Source organism: Megachile rotundata, chromosome 3 (assembly GCF_050947335.1).
Source record: "Megachile rotundata isolate GNS110a chromosome 3, iyMegRotu1, whole genome shotgun sequence".
Taxonomy (NCBI): domain Eukaryota; kingdom Metazoa; phylum Arthropoda; class Insecta; order Hymenoptera; family Megachilidae; genus Megachile; species Megachile rotundata.
The window spans coordinates 7,989,634-8,004,695 of NC_134985.1; the positions used below are offsets into that span (position 1 = coordinate 7,989,634).

The window sequence follows — 15,062 nt, forward strand, 5'->3', positions numbered from 1 at the left end:
CCGATTACACCCTCCGGACTTACAAATATTTTCGCATCTTTTTCTAGTATAGTCATCCCGAAAGTAATGCATGCGGTATTTTTTTTGGGGTATTTCTTTCGTTTGTGAGGTTCATACATGGTACATACATGTGGTACATACATAAATATGTTTTTATTTATTTTTTAAGTGCAGAGATGTCGGTTTTGGAAGTGCAGGAAACATTTTTGATGGAAGGATTTGAAGGATTTTCAGCTTAATTTTTTTTTTGACAAATATATTACTGATATACATTTTTATTGATGGGTTCTTTGGAATTTGGTGGGTTAATTGCTTTTTAAGGAAGAGTGTAGGAGAAGGACTTCTCTTCTAATTTTTTTCTTTTTATCATTACAATAGATTCTTTTTATATTTTACTAAAAACGAAAGAAAATACCCTTAACTTTACTCTGCATTCAAGAGTCTATGGATTGAAATTTATAAACCAAGACATTGAAGGTAAAGTATATTTCTAGCTGGAGAACGATTTAATTTCTGAAGAATTCAATGATTGAGGTACCAGAATATTTTTTTGCAGTGACCTTAAAATCTCAGAAATACAATTTACAATTCTGATGCGTCATAGACTTTTTGGTGTTTATTCATATTCTACTGTCTTGAAGCAGAAATGTTGAATCACCCTGGATACTGTATATGTTTTTCATATAGCTACTTTAATATACACATCTGTATGCCAAAGTGAACATTTTCTTTATTTTTGCATGGAGAGTTGTGTTGCATCGAAATGAAGGAAAAGTACGTTTAAATGTCTGGCTACGGTTGGTATAGTGAGTGATTACTCTACTTGAAGAATATTGGCGGACATTTATTATATGACTTCAACGTAAGAATATGAGTCTTGATTATTTCTAAATCTCAAGGTACCCATATGAGGTGAATTGTTATTTTAACTCGTTCTATATGTTCACTATAATTTTACTTCTTATAAAATAGTCTGTATCTCCAGAATTCTCCAGAATATAAGAGTTTCATGTTAGTAAAATTTAATTACGAATTTGAAAAAAGGAATACTACTTTGATATATGAAAAAATGCATAGTTTAAACTAGCCCTATTTACCATCTATTTAAACTAGTTTTTAATAAATAATTTTTGTTAGAAAACAATGTTAATAATTTTCTTTGTTGAATAAACGTTTTGAGATTGTTATAAATAAATTCTTTTTAATTCATACTTGTGCATTACTTTCAGGATGGTCCCTGTATTTACTTATTTATTGTATGTAGTTTTAAGATACATCATTTATTTCGGCATCTCGAATTCATGTCTAGATGAAAGTTTGTCTACTTTTCTAAATACAATAATAAGAGTTTCGGTCTATGCCTTTTATCTTGTAGAAGTATGTACTTATTTTATAATTTTATTTTCGACAATTCATGTATTAATAGTCTATTAAATGTTTCAGTAGTAATTGTATAAGTTGTAATTAATAATGTACTAATTTTATATTTGTACTGTATGAAACTACCAATGATGTACTATGTACGCTTATACCCATCATTACGATACATTTATAGCTACATATTAACTAAACACATTATTATATTTCACATATGAAGTAAACACGAAGACTTCACATATGAGATAGCATAAAGACAAAGACTTCACATGTGAGATAGTATAAAGACAATGACTTCACATATGAGATAGCATAAAGACAATGACTTCACATGTGAAATAGGCATGAAGATAATGACTTCACACATGAGATAACATAAAGACAAAGACTTCACATGTGAACGCAGACTTCAAACTTGACCAAAAATATATAAATAATTAAAAAAATTCAGCAAGTAGAAAAAATACAAAACAATGTCAAAAATAAAAAAGACCTAATTGCAAACAAAGCCCCACAAAGAACTTAACATAACCTAAAGTGTAAAGTTTCTAGGCAAAGATGGCGGTAAAAGGATAGAGTCTATAAAGATCCACGTTCGTGTAATAAATCGAGCCAAGGGATTATCCCCGTAAAAACCAATGTATAAATTAGTCTTTAGCAACGTCCCTAATCATCTGCCCGTTTAAAGCGACTTAATAGCTGCGATCCTGCTTTCGGATCGCACGCTTGAAATAAATCCGCGCACGGAACACTGATGAATCTTCTTGGTTCCTGCCCAGAGAGGCCGAATCTAACGTGTCTTATTTATGGGTGACGTTTACGTGCCAGGTGTTTCTTGTGCACCCTTTCTCCTCGGATTACGAAGACATTGTATTCTGCCAGAATCTAATTAAAATTTTCGTTAGACTCATTCTTAGATTCGTTACAATATTCGCCATTTTGGAGCACGCAATTATTCAGGTGTGATTACCACACCGCTAACAGTTATATGGGGTTGTGAACGACACTGTTGCCAATATAGATTCTGTAGAGTAATGTGGGGACGTTTTGTGTTTGGGGAATTTTGTAGGTTAGAGTTTAAGATGGTTTTTATCATTTTTAATAGCTTGATAAGCTTGATAGTTTTGTTGGTTTTTATAGTTTTTATAGTTTTTATAGTTTTGCTAGTTTGGTAGGTTTTATAGGTTTCATGGGTTTTGTAGTTTTGACAATTTTTATAGTTTTTATTGATTTTATAGTTTTTACAATTTTTATAATTTTGACTGTTTTTATAGTTTGCCAGATTTAATAGGTTCGATAGTTTCTACTGTTTTTATAGTTTTGACATTTTTTATAATTTTTATACTCTTCATAGTTTTCATAGATTTTGTACAATTTTTCTAGTTTTCCTAATTTTCCAAATTTTCCTAGTTTTTCTAATTTTCCTCATTTTTCTGGTTCTCATAATTTTAACAGATTTCATAACTTCTATGATTCTAACATTTTTAATCATTTTCCCAATTTCTATAGTTACATCAAAATGGCTACTCAGTCTCGACATAACCTCATTCAAAATGGCCGACCATAAGGTTGATACACCATGATATAAACACTCCACAAAATAACACTTATGGTGCACCAGCATACAGTTTAAATTTTGGTGAAAATGACTATGCAAGTTTGTTATTAACATTGTAGCTCATAATAAAATAATCAATTACAAATTATAATATACAATAACCACAGTAAAAATAATGTATATATTTCTTTCTGATATTAAATTATTTTTTAAGCTTACTGGTAGTTAACTATATTTGAAGAAACTTAAATCAAAAACTGTGAAAATATATAATCAGCAAATTTTAATCAGGACATATAGACCTTAGGTAGTTAGGTTAACTACTATCAATATTCATTGCCAAAGATTCCTAACTCTTTCGTTACGGTATAGTTTGCCAAACAGTGTTACTCTTGAATACCATTGTACAATGAGATACAAATCATCCAATCTGTTACAGACAATTTCCAGACATTTGTAATTTAATTTGAGATATTGCACCAAAATTTAATCCGTGATCAAATTACTTTGTGTATATTTTAATAAAAATATTGCAAAACTGTCTACATCTCCATTCCTTAATTTCTACTTAAAATTCTACTAATTCAGTGAATTCGCTAAAAAATAAAAAATTATAAATAATAAAAGCTTTGAGAAATACCAAAATATACAAAGACTCCACTAAAATTTAAAGAAGAAAAAAATAAAAATTCATAACAATGGAATTTAATAGCAAACCGATTACGTGAGGAATGTGTCCCAAAAATAGTTCTGCAAGCGACCGCTATAGCAATATTTCATAACAGAAGTGTTCAATATAAATATCAAGCATCTATATTTACGTAACTCTATAAAAAGAAACGTGAGAATAAAAATCTCTGTCTCGTGACTAACAAAACGTTAGAATTTACTTTTCTGTCAAGATTCTCGGAGGAGCAGATGTCTCAAAGGGTTAACGGTACACGGTAGAACGTAACAGTTTGATGATCTCGTTGAAGAAGAAACATGTCGAAGAATACAGAGTCGTTCCATACGTGGAGCATCCAGCACAGTGCAACGAAACGCGAGAACCCTTTGTTCTTTTGTTCTTTGTTACGGTGATAATTGTGGGAGCTACGTGTTTGTTCTACTTTCTATGACCGAAGTGGAATTCATGCTCTGTGCACCCTGAAGAAATCAGTTGAATAATTTTATTTCACATTTCGATGACTATGTGTGCAACGTGACTCTTGTAATCTTACTCTTCTTATTTTGTTATGGACAAATTAATTTTATTTTATTTTATTCAACTTGTAGTTATCGATTTTGTAAACACACTATTACATATAAAATTTTAGTAAATTTTAAAAACTTTAAAAATTTGAAAATTTAGAAATATTTGAAATTTATTCTTAGATGAAAATTTTAATGCACGTGAAAAATTTATTGGATGATAATTTTATCAAGTTATTATTAAATACCGTGTTCTATTTAGATTATGATTTATATATTATTTCTCATATTAATTTTTAATTTTAATTATAATAATTTTTTAATCCCTATAATCATTGATTACTAAATTTTATTTATCTCATCATTTTTGTGTTAATATTAACCTTCATGAGTGATATTAATTTTTGATGTGCCATTTGATATTAATTGTTAATCTTGATTATAATAATATTTTTAACCCCTGTAAATCTATAATTAATTACTAAATTTTATTTAGGTCCTCATTTTAGTATTAATATTAACCTTCAGTTGATGTAACAATTTTTTTTTTATGAAGGTTCTTATAGTTACATAATAATTTTATCATCAAACTATCATCAGTTATTAAATTCTATTTATATCATATTTCTCATGCGAGTATTCATTTCTGTCATGTAATACAACTGTCTTGTTATAAAAATATCTGTAGATACATAACAATTGTATCATCGACTATCATCAATTATTAAATTCTATTTTTATTGTGTTTGTCATATGAGTATTAATTTTTGTCATGTAGTACAACTGTCTTGTCATAAAACTATCTACAAAAATATAATAATTGTATCATCAAACTATCATGAATTATTAAATTCTATTTATATTATAATTTCCATGTGAGCAGTAATTTAATAATCATCTAATATAAGTCTTTCTATAAAAGTGTCTAGTTACATAAATATGCTATCAGTGACTAAATTTTATTAATACAAAAATTTGCAGAGAAATACTAAATTTTATTGAAACAAAAATTTGCACAAAAATATTAAATTTTATTAACATGAAAATTTGCATAGAAGTATTAAATTTTACTACTACAAAAATTTGCATAAAAATATTAAATTTTATTAATACAAAAATTTGTACAGAAATACTAAATTTTACTAGTACAAAAATTTGCATAGAAATACTAAATTTTACTAACATAAAAATTTGCATAGAAATATTAAATTTTATTAGCACAAAAACTTGCATAGAAATATTCAATTTCATTAACCTAAAATTTGCATAGAAATAATAAAATTTCATTAATACAAAAATTTGCATAAAAATATTAAATTTCATTAACCCAAAATTTGCATAAAAATATTAAATAACATCTAGTGTAACATCCCCACTAAAATTCCCAACAACAACAAAGTAACCTAAAGCCAGCGTCAATAACGAAAGACCAATAAAATGGCGGAATATCAATTTTCGTGTTCGGCAACGATCCCAACATGAAACGGTTATTCCAAGAAAATATTTCACTTCGTCGAAACGGTCGAATGTTACAAGCTGAAAAGCATAAACGTGTTCACACAGGGTCTCGTATTTATGCCTGGCGAACGAAATAAAACGTGAAAGTCCACGAGAGGCGAACAAGAGAGACCCCACGTGAATTTACCGAGTGTTCGTTGAGTTCTGAAACGTCGCCGACCAAATATAGCCGGGTAATGTAATACACGTCACGTGGTCAAAAATAGCCTAAGAAGAGGGCCTAGCCGAGTGTGCACACGGCACTGAGTTTCGTTCCTCGTTTTGAAACGAACTACCAGAAGCGATGGAGGAAAATACGTTTACCTCTTCACGCTCGTTAAACCAGTTACTGGGGAGAAAGGTGATACTTGGAAACAGAAGCGTGCATCGTAAATGACGATAACACGCTTGGCATATGCATAGGAACATCATCAACACTAGATGGAACTGACTGAATTATTCTGAGAAACTTGAGAGTTTTGGGTTGTGTGGTAGGGGTTGAAATCGATTTTGGATACTAGGATACTTTTGAATACTTTTGGATATTTTTGGATATTTGGCTACTTGGACACTTTTGCATTCTTTCAAGTATTTTGGAAATTTTGGTATTTTAAGGAGAAATGGGAGAAGTAAGGATCTTCCATTATTAGGAAACTAGAGTTTCTGTAATTTTTGATACCTGGCTACTTGGATACTTTTGGATACTTTCAAATATTTTTGAAATTTTAGTATTTTAGGGAGAAATGATGAGAGGTATTGCATCTTTCATAATTGGGTAATTAGTGCTTCTGTAATTTTTAGAGGAAATTTTATTTTACGGAAAGAATAGGGTAATTTTTGTAGTGTGAGAAATATTGGGAATTTTATGTAATTTGGGAGAGGTGTGAGATTTTGCAAATTTTAAAGAAAATTCTACTATTATAGACAGAGGAGAGATAGGTCATTTTTGTGTTGTGAGAATGATTGGGAATTTTATGTAATTTAGGAGAGGTGTGAGATTTTGCAAATTTTAGAGAAAATTCTACTATTATAGACAGAGGAGAGTTAGGTCATTTTTGTGTTGTGAGAAATATTGCGAATTTTACATAATTTAGGAGAGGGGTGAGTTTCTGTAATTTTTAGAGAAAATTCTACTATTTTATAGAGAGAACAGTAAAGTAGTTTTTGTTTTGTAAGAAATGTTGGAAATCTTGCATAATTTAGAAGTGGTGTTACTTTCGCAATTTTTAAACAAAACAATTCCACTATTTTTAAAGAGAAAATACATAATTGTTAAGTTGTAAGAAATGGATCTAACATAATTTACAGTTAGTATGTAGAAGTTACAGTTTCTAAAATTTTTAAAGAAAATAATTCCAGTATTTTAAACAGAGTTAGGTAACTTCTATGATATAAGAAATACTAGAGATCTTGCATAATGTAGCTCTGAAGTAATATAATAATTTTTGCAATTTTTAAAGAAAATAATTCCAGTGACTTAAGAAGAGAATAGTTAGGTAACTTTTGTGTTGTAAGAAATATCATAGATCTTGCACAATGGATCTTGTAAAAAATTATTGCTGAGGAATTGTTGAGGAAAATAATTTACATTCTCAAGGGATGTTACACTAGAAAAGTTATATATTTTAATAATAGTCACTGACAGAAAATTATATGCTTTACTCAGTACTCATGCAACCCTTCATTTATAAAAAAAATTCATGAAAAATTACAACACAAAATAATAATTTTGACTTTGCTAAAAATTCTATTGTCAAAAAATCTCAATAACAATAAAAAAATTTGCATATTCCACAAAAAATTCCGAACCTCTAATCAATGTGATTAGAACTAAAACCTCTAATCAACGAAATTTCTCTCTGCAATTTTCCACCCCATTTCTTGCAACAAGCCTTGCAAATTAATTTTAGCAAAATTCTATGTAACTACTAATGCACTCTAATAATCTCTAAATTTGTATAAATATAGTCGATTAAATCCCAGAATAGAATATATAATAATTTCCCAACGAAATATTCTATTTGCGTTTTAAGATTTGGCGCTTTTTAAAGATTGTCAAAGAACATGTCAGATTAGATAAAATGTTGGCACTGTGGACGGTGCATAAGGGAATAGTTATAACTAGCAAAGATTTTTCTCGGGATTTTACTATTTCTGAGCCGCGTTTTGCATTATTTTCGAGCTGGTGATTCGTTGAACGAGTAACCAACCGTGAATCACGACCCCAGCGTTCCGGCGTTCGTTCGTTCGTTTCGCAAGCAAAACGTAGACGAATTTATGGCGTCGAAAACGTGCTGGCAATTACGCTTGCGAATGCACATTTACATTCGCGGTCTATATTCGTTCTGTTAGATGAACGTTCGCAGGGTGAATTCGAGCACTTTCATCTTGAACTTATTTTTTAACTATTTCTCGATTTTTGGTAGACCGTGCATTTCGTGCTTGATATATATTTTTAAGGGATCTTAATATTTTTATAATTTGTATGAAATATTTAAAATTTATTCTCACATGAAATTTTGATTATTATAATTTTTTAACCCCTATTACTCTATCGTTAATTATTAAATTTTATTTGTAAATTTTACGTGTGTTAATATTTTTATACCTTGCATGAAATATTTAGAATTTATTCTGACATGAAATTTTAACCCGTGTGAAAAATTTATTGGGTATTAATTTTTATTAATAAATTCATCATCAAGGTTCTATTAAATACTGTCTTCTATTTACATCATGATTTATATATTATTTTTTATATTGATTTCAAATCTTGATTGTTATAATTTTTCAACCCTTATCAGTCTATCATTAATTATTAAATTTTATTTGTAAATTTTGCTTGTCTTAATATTTTGATAGTTTGCATGAAATTTTGTGGAATATGCATGGATATATAAATAAATTTTATAGTCCGTTAATTTTCATGGCGTGCGAAATGTATCGTGACTGGGTGATTCCTGGACTTAATTAACGGATGTTCTTATGCATATGTCTGCAATTATTTATTCAAATTATTATTCAAATCTTGAGTTAATTACCGGATATTTCTAGTAAAATTTATGTGTCTATTGAAATACTCAGACGCTCCAGATTTGCATTCTTCGGTTATTTTTGCATTTAGGTTATGTTCGTTTTGATAACGGAACCGGTTAAAATATTCATAATTTTTATTTAATGTCTAAGAAAATTTTGTTGAGGAAGTTTTATTCAAATTTGTTATAGAAATTTTATATAACAAAATATGTTAATTTAAACTTTAAATATTCACTACAAAATATGAAAATATTGAATAAATTTTTATTAATTTTATTTAAGTTATTTTTGTTTATATTGTATGCTTTTAATTACGTTTAAAAAATAAATTGTTCTGTGTATGATTTTACCCACCCTAAATTTCCAGATAAAAAAATTATTCATTCAAAATAGTAATCACTTCAATAATAAACAAATATGTATACAGTTTTGTGAATATTATAAAATATTATAGTCATATACTAATCATTGTAAAATTAATCATTGTAGCTACATTACAATTATTCATTATATATAATAAATTATTATAAATCATCATGAATTTCGAGATGCCAAAGATAAACTAATCGCTCAGTCCATTATTTTCAACATAAATGCTACTCCATCCAATTAATTTCTCATCAATTTCAAATTAATCCCTGAAACTCAGTTTCATAACGCATAGATCATCGAATCGGCAACAAACGAGGCTTGTACGTACTTAAAACATTCGTATTTATTGGTTTTTGCATTGTACAATAATAAATAATAGATTAGTAGAATGTTAAAGGGGGAAGAAAATCACTTACTGTGTAATGCATGTGTGGGTGTAACTAATAAAACTTCACGTCGTTATGACTAAATGAGAAATCCTTTCTGACGTGTACAGGTAACGTATACACTTACATGTATGTATATATATTATATATATATATTTTATGATATATATATTTCTTTTAATATTGAACATCGATACTAAATCGAACGAGTAAACGAGTCTCTCATTAAATTATTCCGGACCGAAAATCTTCGTGTGAGCATTCCTAACCTCAAAATCGAGCTTCTTATATACAACACGGAAACAGAGAACTGGAACTTTTCGTTTTTGATTTCTCTATCGAAGCACCATCTCGGAATTGTCCTTTTCCTTCGATTTTTATTGAGAGATACAGTGATGGGCGGGTTAAGGGCTTATTAAAAAGCTCACGGGCACTGGCCGGCAAAATGTACGCAATTGGAAAATCAATCCGTTTTAATTTCAAATTTTGTGACATAGTTTCACTCGTTTGACACGTTTTATTTCGATTTGTTCTAATTTAGTACGTTTCGATCTCAACGCATTTGAAATTGGCGCGCTTGAGCCTGGGGCGTTTGAAATTGGCGCATTTATATTTGAAATATTTCAATTCGACGCGTTTGAAATTGGCGCCCTTCAGTTCGACGCATTGTGGTTCCACAAGTTTTAATTTTCTACGATTTAGTTCGATATGTTCCAATTCGATGCGTTTCAATTCGATATGTTCCAAATCCACACGTGTCAATTTCAACGCATTTGAAATTGGCGCGTTCGAAGCTGTAACGTTTGAAATAGGCGCGCTCGAAGTTGCAACGTTTGAAATTCGCGCGTTTCAATCTCACGCACTCAAACTCGACACGTTTTAGTTTTACAAGTCTCACTTCCATATATTTCAAGTCTACAAATTCCAATTCGTCGCATTTTAATTTAATGTATACGAAATTGACGTATTTTAATTCAAGACATTTGAAATTGGCGCGTTTTGATTCGCAACGTTCGAAATTGGCGCGCTTTAATTCACGACGTTCGGAATTGGCGCATTTAAATCTGACAGCTTTGAAATTATATTTCGAATTGAAACATTTCCCCACAACTTTAATTCGAAACGATTTTGTTCCACAAACGTCCTCTTAATAAAAACCCCATATTTCAGAGCCCCAAGCGTAAGAATTTAGCGAACAGTTACTATATCACAGCGCCACTAAAGCTATTCTATATCGATGTCAACGAGTGTACAGCTTCTACGCCCGCACAAATGCCTTCATGAACACCACAGCCCATCACTGTTTCAATTAAAACAAATTTGCCGCCAAAAGACGTTCGTAGACGCGTCTCGCTCATAAATGCACCTGATGGAAAAATTACATCAACGATCGTCTTTAAGCTCAAATTTCAAATAATACCAGAAAATTATACACTTTTCAGCACCACCTTCGTTCTCGTCTGAATTTCTTACCATTTTACTTTTTTTGTCCTCAAAATACAGATGAATTAAGGATTTTATGTTCCTCGTTTCACTCGCTCGTCTACTTTGAAAACACGACGAGTTAGTACAAACTCCCCGAGCTCGCTTTTGATTCTTTCTTTTTATTAAAAGGGTGTCTGGGGGCTAGGGATTCGTGTGATGGGTTAGGATATCTTTTTTTTCTTTTTTCTTTTAAAGGGAAAACAACAAAAAAGCGGAGAAAAATAGAAATACGCATGGGAGTCCTCGATGGATTCGCTTTTGACAAGGCATCGCATCTTTTTCAGACAATTTCTTATTAATTTGAGATTCTTTTGTGTTTTATTGTTATTTCACCCTGTTTTAGTATAAAAATATATTGTGTTCATCAACCGGTGCTAGTATAGTCATTAACATATTTTTATATCACATATTCTTTTAACACTTTTTCACCCCTATCGATGAATATAAATAATTATATATGTCCATGTATAATTCATAATTGTATGTGTATATTATTTCATATATGCTAAATAATTATTTAGGTAATAATATAAATATACTTATTATGTATTTCGTTCAGTGATTTAAAAAAAAATTTTGTTTAATACAAAAAGGGGGTGCAGTGTCTAAGATGACATTTTAGTCTCATGAGTGCCATATTTGTCTCACACAATTTTTTTTTCATATAAAGAACTTAAGCATACATTATTTGATTTTCAAAATTCTATCAACAAAAACTAATTCATTAAATATCTAATCATTATTACTAGCACGGTTAATACAAACACTTCTCTAAACAAAATTTCAACCCCATCGATATAATTACACTAGATAAGTATCAAAGACCTTGTACATCCACAATTCATGTTTCCATGAACGATTATCAAGGGTTGAACGTTAAGGGTTGTTCATACATGATGATTTTTTCTTCACCAAGACAACATTTGTCTTATTGAGTTTCTCAAGAAGTTTCTTCTCATTTTCTGTACGATTTAAAAATGTGAGAAGATTTAATTCTCATAATTTGAGAATTTATCAGGGTGGTTGTTGTAATATAAATTGTCTTAAGGATGCGTTACCCCGTCACGTAATAGAGGTATATCCCATCGATTCAATCGCGTCTCGTGTTAGCAATTGAATTTGTATCTTTTAGATTCAGTTCTTACTTTTGACGATGAGTTTGGCAGAGGTTTCTACTGTGCCGGCTGATGTGGTAGCTCGGCAGGTGAAGGTGCCAGTGTCCTCTTCGTAAGTGGTCGCGATCAAGAGCACCGCGTTATTGCCTTCGTGAATCATCTATGATACAAAATATGACTTTTTGTTCGATATTTTATGAACAGGTTGATTAATTGATATTATAAAAATGTGTTGTTAAGGGGTATGTACCTTTGATATTGAATGTATGTCTTATTGAGAGAGTGGATTACGTTGAGAATTTATTAAAAAATAAAATTTGTCAAATTTGTTGAAAATTTAGTCAAACTGAATTTTATAGAAATTTAGTCGAATTGAATTTATTAAAAATTTAGTCGCATTGAATTTATTAAAAGTTGAGTCAAATTGAATTTATGAAAAATCCAGTCAAATTGAACTAATTAAAAATTGAGTCAAATTGAATTTATTAAAAGTTTAGTCAAGTTGAATTTATTAAAAGTTTAGTCAAATTGAGTTTATTAAAAATTTAGTCAAATTGAATTTATTAAAAGTTTAGTCAAGTTGAATTTATTAAAAGTTTAGTCAAGTTGAATTTATTAAAAATTTAGTCAAATTGAATTTATTAAAAGTTTAGTCAAGTTGAATTTATTAAAAATTTAGTCAAATTGAATTTATGAAAAGTTTAGTTAAATTGAATTTATTAAGAATTGCTAATTTAATTTGATTCTATTAGAGGATGGATACTGAAATCTACTATTCTGAAGTCAACTATTCTAACTTTTGTCGAATTTTTATATAAAACATTTAATGGTTATATAGACTGATGTAATTTCTTTTTATTGTGATGCTTTTGTATAATGCTTTTATTGATTTAGTTGATTGGTTTAAAAAAGGTAATTCATAGTCAAGTTCATTCATTTCACTCGTTGGAATATTGCAAAAGTGAATACCCCTTTACTCTCCAAAAACTGAGTTGCTGAGACAAGAACAAAATTAAATATTATTTCAAAATGTAACCTTAAAATTTCAAAAATAAACTTGCATTACTTTACTTAACAGGTATTAAGCTATTTGTCATTTTTTAAATAATAATTTTAATACATCAAATATTAAGCTGTATCAGGTATTTTCTGAATAATATAATCATTCTATCAAAGTGAAATTCTTCCATAGATTTAAGTCATTGCCTCAGTTTCTCCTTAGTGTTAAAAAGTAATAAAATGTAATAAAAAGTAGCTGAAGCAACAAAGAGTAATAAAGAGTAGGTCAAGTAATAAAGAATAATAAAGAGTAATAAAATATAATAAAGTAAAATAATAAAGTAATAACCTAAAAAAAGTCAATAACAGAGAAATCAATTTTATAAATTTAATAATAAAATCAATGAATGTACCTGGAAATCAGGTGATTGAGGGATCAAGGCGCCCTCGCGATACCACTGGATCGTAGGCTTCGGCTTCGATGGAGTAACTTGCGTCTTAAATTGAGCCGGTTGTCCTTCGCTCACAATTTGATCCTTCAAGGGAGTCAATTTTGGTAGAACATCAGCTGCGTCAGGAGCTGAACAGAATTAATTAATACATATATAATCTTGTATTATTTGATTAAAAAAAAAAAAAATTAAAAAAGGGTTGATTTTTACCGAGGACTCTGAGGTTCGCCGATGTTGTCACTTCACCTGCTGGATTTTTAGCAATGCATTTGTAGACGCCTTCGTCTTCGGGGAACGCTTCGGAGATCCTCAGGGTACAGTAGTCACCCTCTTTTGACATTTGGAAGTACTTCGATGGCTTGATCACCTGATTCCAAAAATATATACATAATATGTACAATATAAAAGGCAGACACTTGTCAACGAATGAAATTATTCGTGAAAAGATAATTTGACAGTGAGTTGAAAATTTATAAGATACATTTATAAAATACATTTATAAGATACATTTTTATATAAGTCAATATTTCTAACATGTTTGACTCAAGGATTCAAGTTTATATGAAATCAAAAATTGTCTGTAAATTGTCAATGTCCAACTGTGAAATTGCCTATGAACATTCAAAACAAGACTAACTTCTTGTTTATAAGAAACGAAATGAGTTTAAACCAAGTTTCTTCAAATAAAATAAAATAAACACACATAAACAATAAAATAATGCAATGTAAATAATGTGCAATAATATAATTCTTTTCAAAAGACTCCCTTATTTATAACAATTATATTGGCTCCAAAAAGTGCAATTATAATTTCAGTTTCTACAATGTATCATACTCCCTCTTCAATTCACTATTGAATCAAACTTCATTACCAATAAATATTCATATTTCTTAGTTTGCTCCAGAATTTCAATTTGTAACTTGAATTCACAAATCAATCCAAAATATTCATCCTATCACATCATATATTATAATTTAATCATTCATATGCATCTACATGAATTTAATAATTCATATGAATCTACATAAATTTTATAATTTGCCCGAATTCACCTAATTTTGAAGAACTCGTACCTTATCTCCTTTCTTCCACTGCACAGTAGGAACCGGTTTCCCGGTGATCCTACAAGAGAACGCGACAGAGGTTCCCTCCTTGATGGTCTGATCCCTCAAGGGTTCCAACACCGTGGGTGCCTTTTCAACCCCAGGTGTCGTCGGTTTCGCCGACTTAGCTGGTGATTGAGGTCCTCGTACCGTACATTCGGCATCGCAACGGGCTTCTCCGGCACTGTTTATGGCGACACATTCATATTTGCCCGAGTCTTCGGGCACTGTCTCCAGGAGCAACAAGGTGTAAGTGTTGTCCTCTTCGAGAGTCTTGTAACGAATGTCTGCTGTGATCTTCTTGCCGTTCTGTGAAAATTATAAGAACCAGGTATAGTATAGTATTCGAGAGCTATGATATTCTATAATAGAAGCTATAGTATTCAGAAGCTATAATATCATGACCAATAAGGTCATCTATAGAGATGTAGGGATATTCAAAGACATGTCATATGTATTTAATAATTCGGAGATCTTGAGGTACCTTGAG

The 15,062-nt window shown here is 30.0% G+C and overlaps 1 protein-coding gene across 17 annotated transcripts in view; it reads right to left on the reverse strand.

Moving 5' to 3' along the window:
* The window catches only part of sls (sallimus), a 171,363-nt gene that overhangs the window by 84,013 nt on the left and 72,288 nt on the right, over nucleotides 1-15,062 (reverse strand). For 16 of the 17 annotated variants that reach the window (XM_076529444.1, XM_076529439.1, XM_076529452.1 and 13 more), the window contains 4 exons: nucleotides 14,543-14,881; nucleotides 13,679-13,835; nucleotides 13,430-13,596; nucleotides 12,048-12,177 (listed from right to left, as the gene is read on the reverse strand). The exons of the other annotated variant lie outside the window; for it this stretch is intronic. In XM_076529444.1, coding sequence (XP_076385559.1) covers nucleotides 12,048-12,177; nucleotides 13,430-13,596; nucleotides 13,679-13,835; nucleotides 14,543-14,881 — 793 coding nt within the window. The remainder of the gene's footprint in view (nucleotides 1-12,047; nucleotides 12,178-13,429; nucleotides 13,597-13,678; nucleotides 13,836-14,542; nucleotides 14,882-15,062) is intronic. 17 annotated transcript variants of the gene reach the window in all.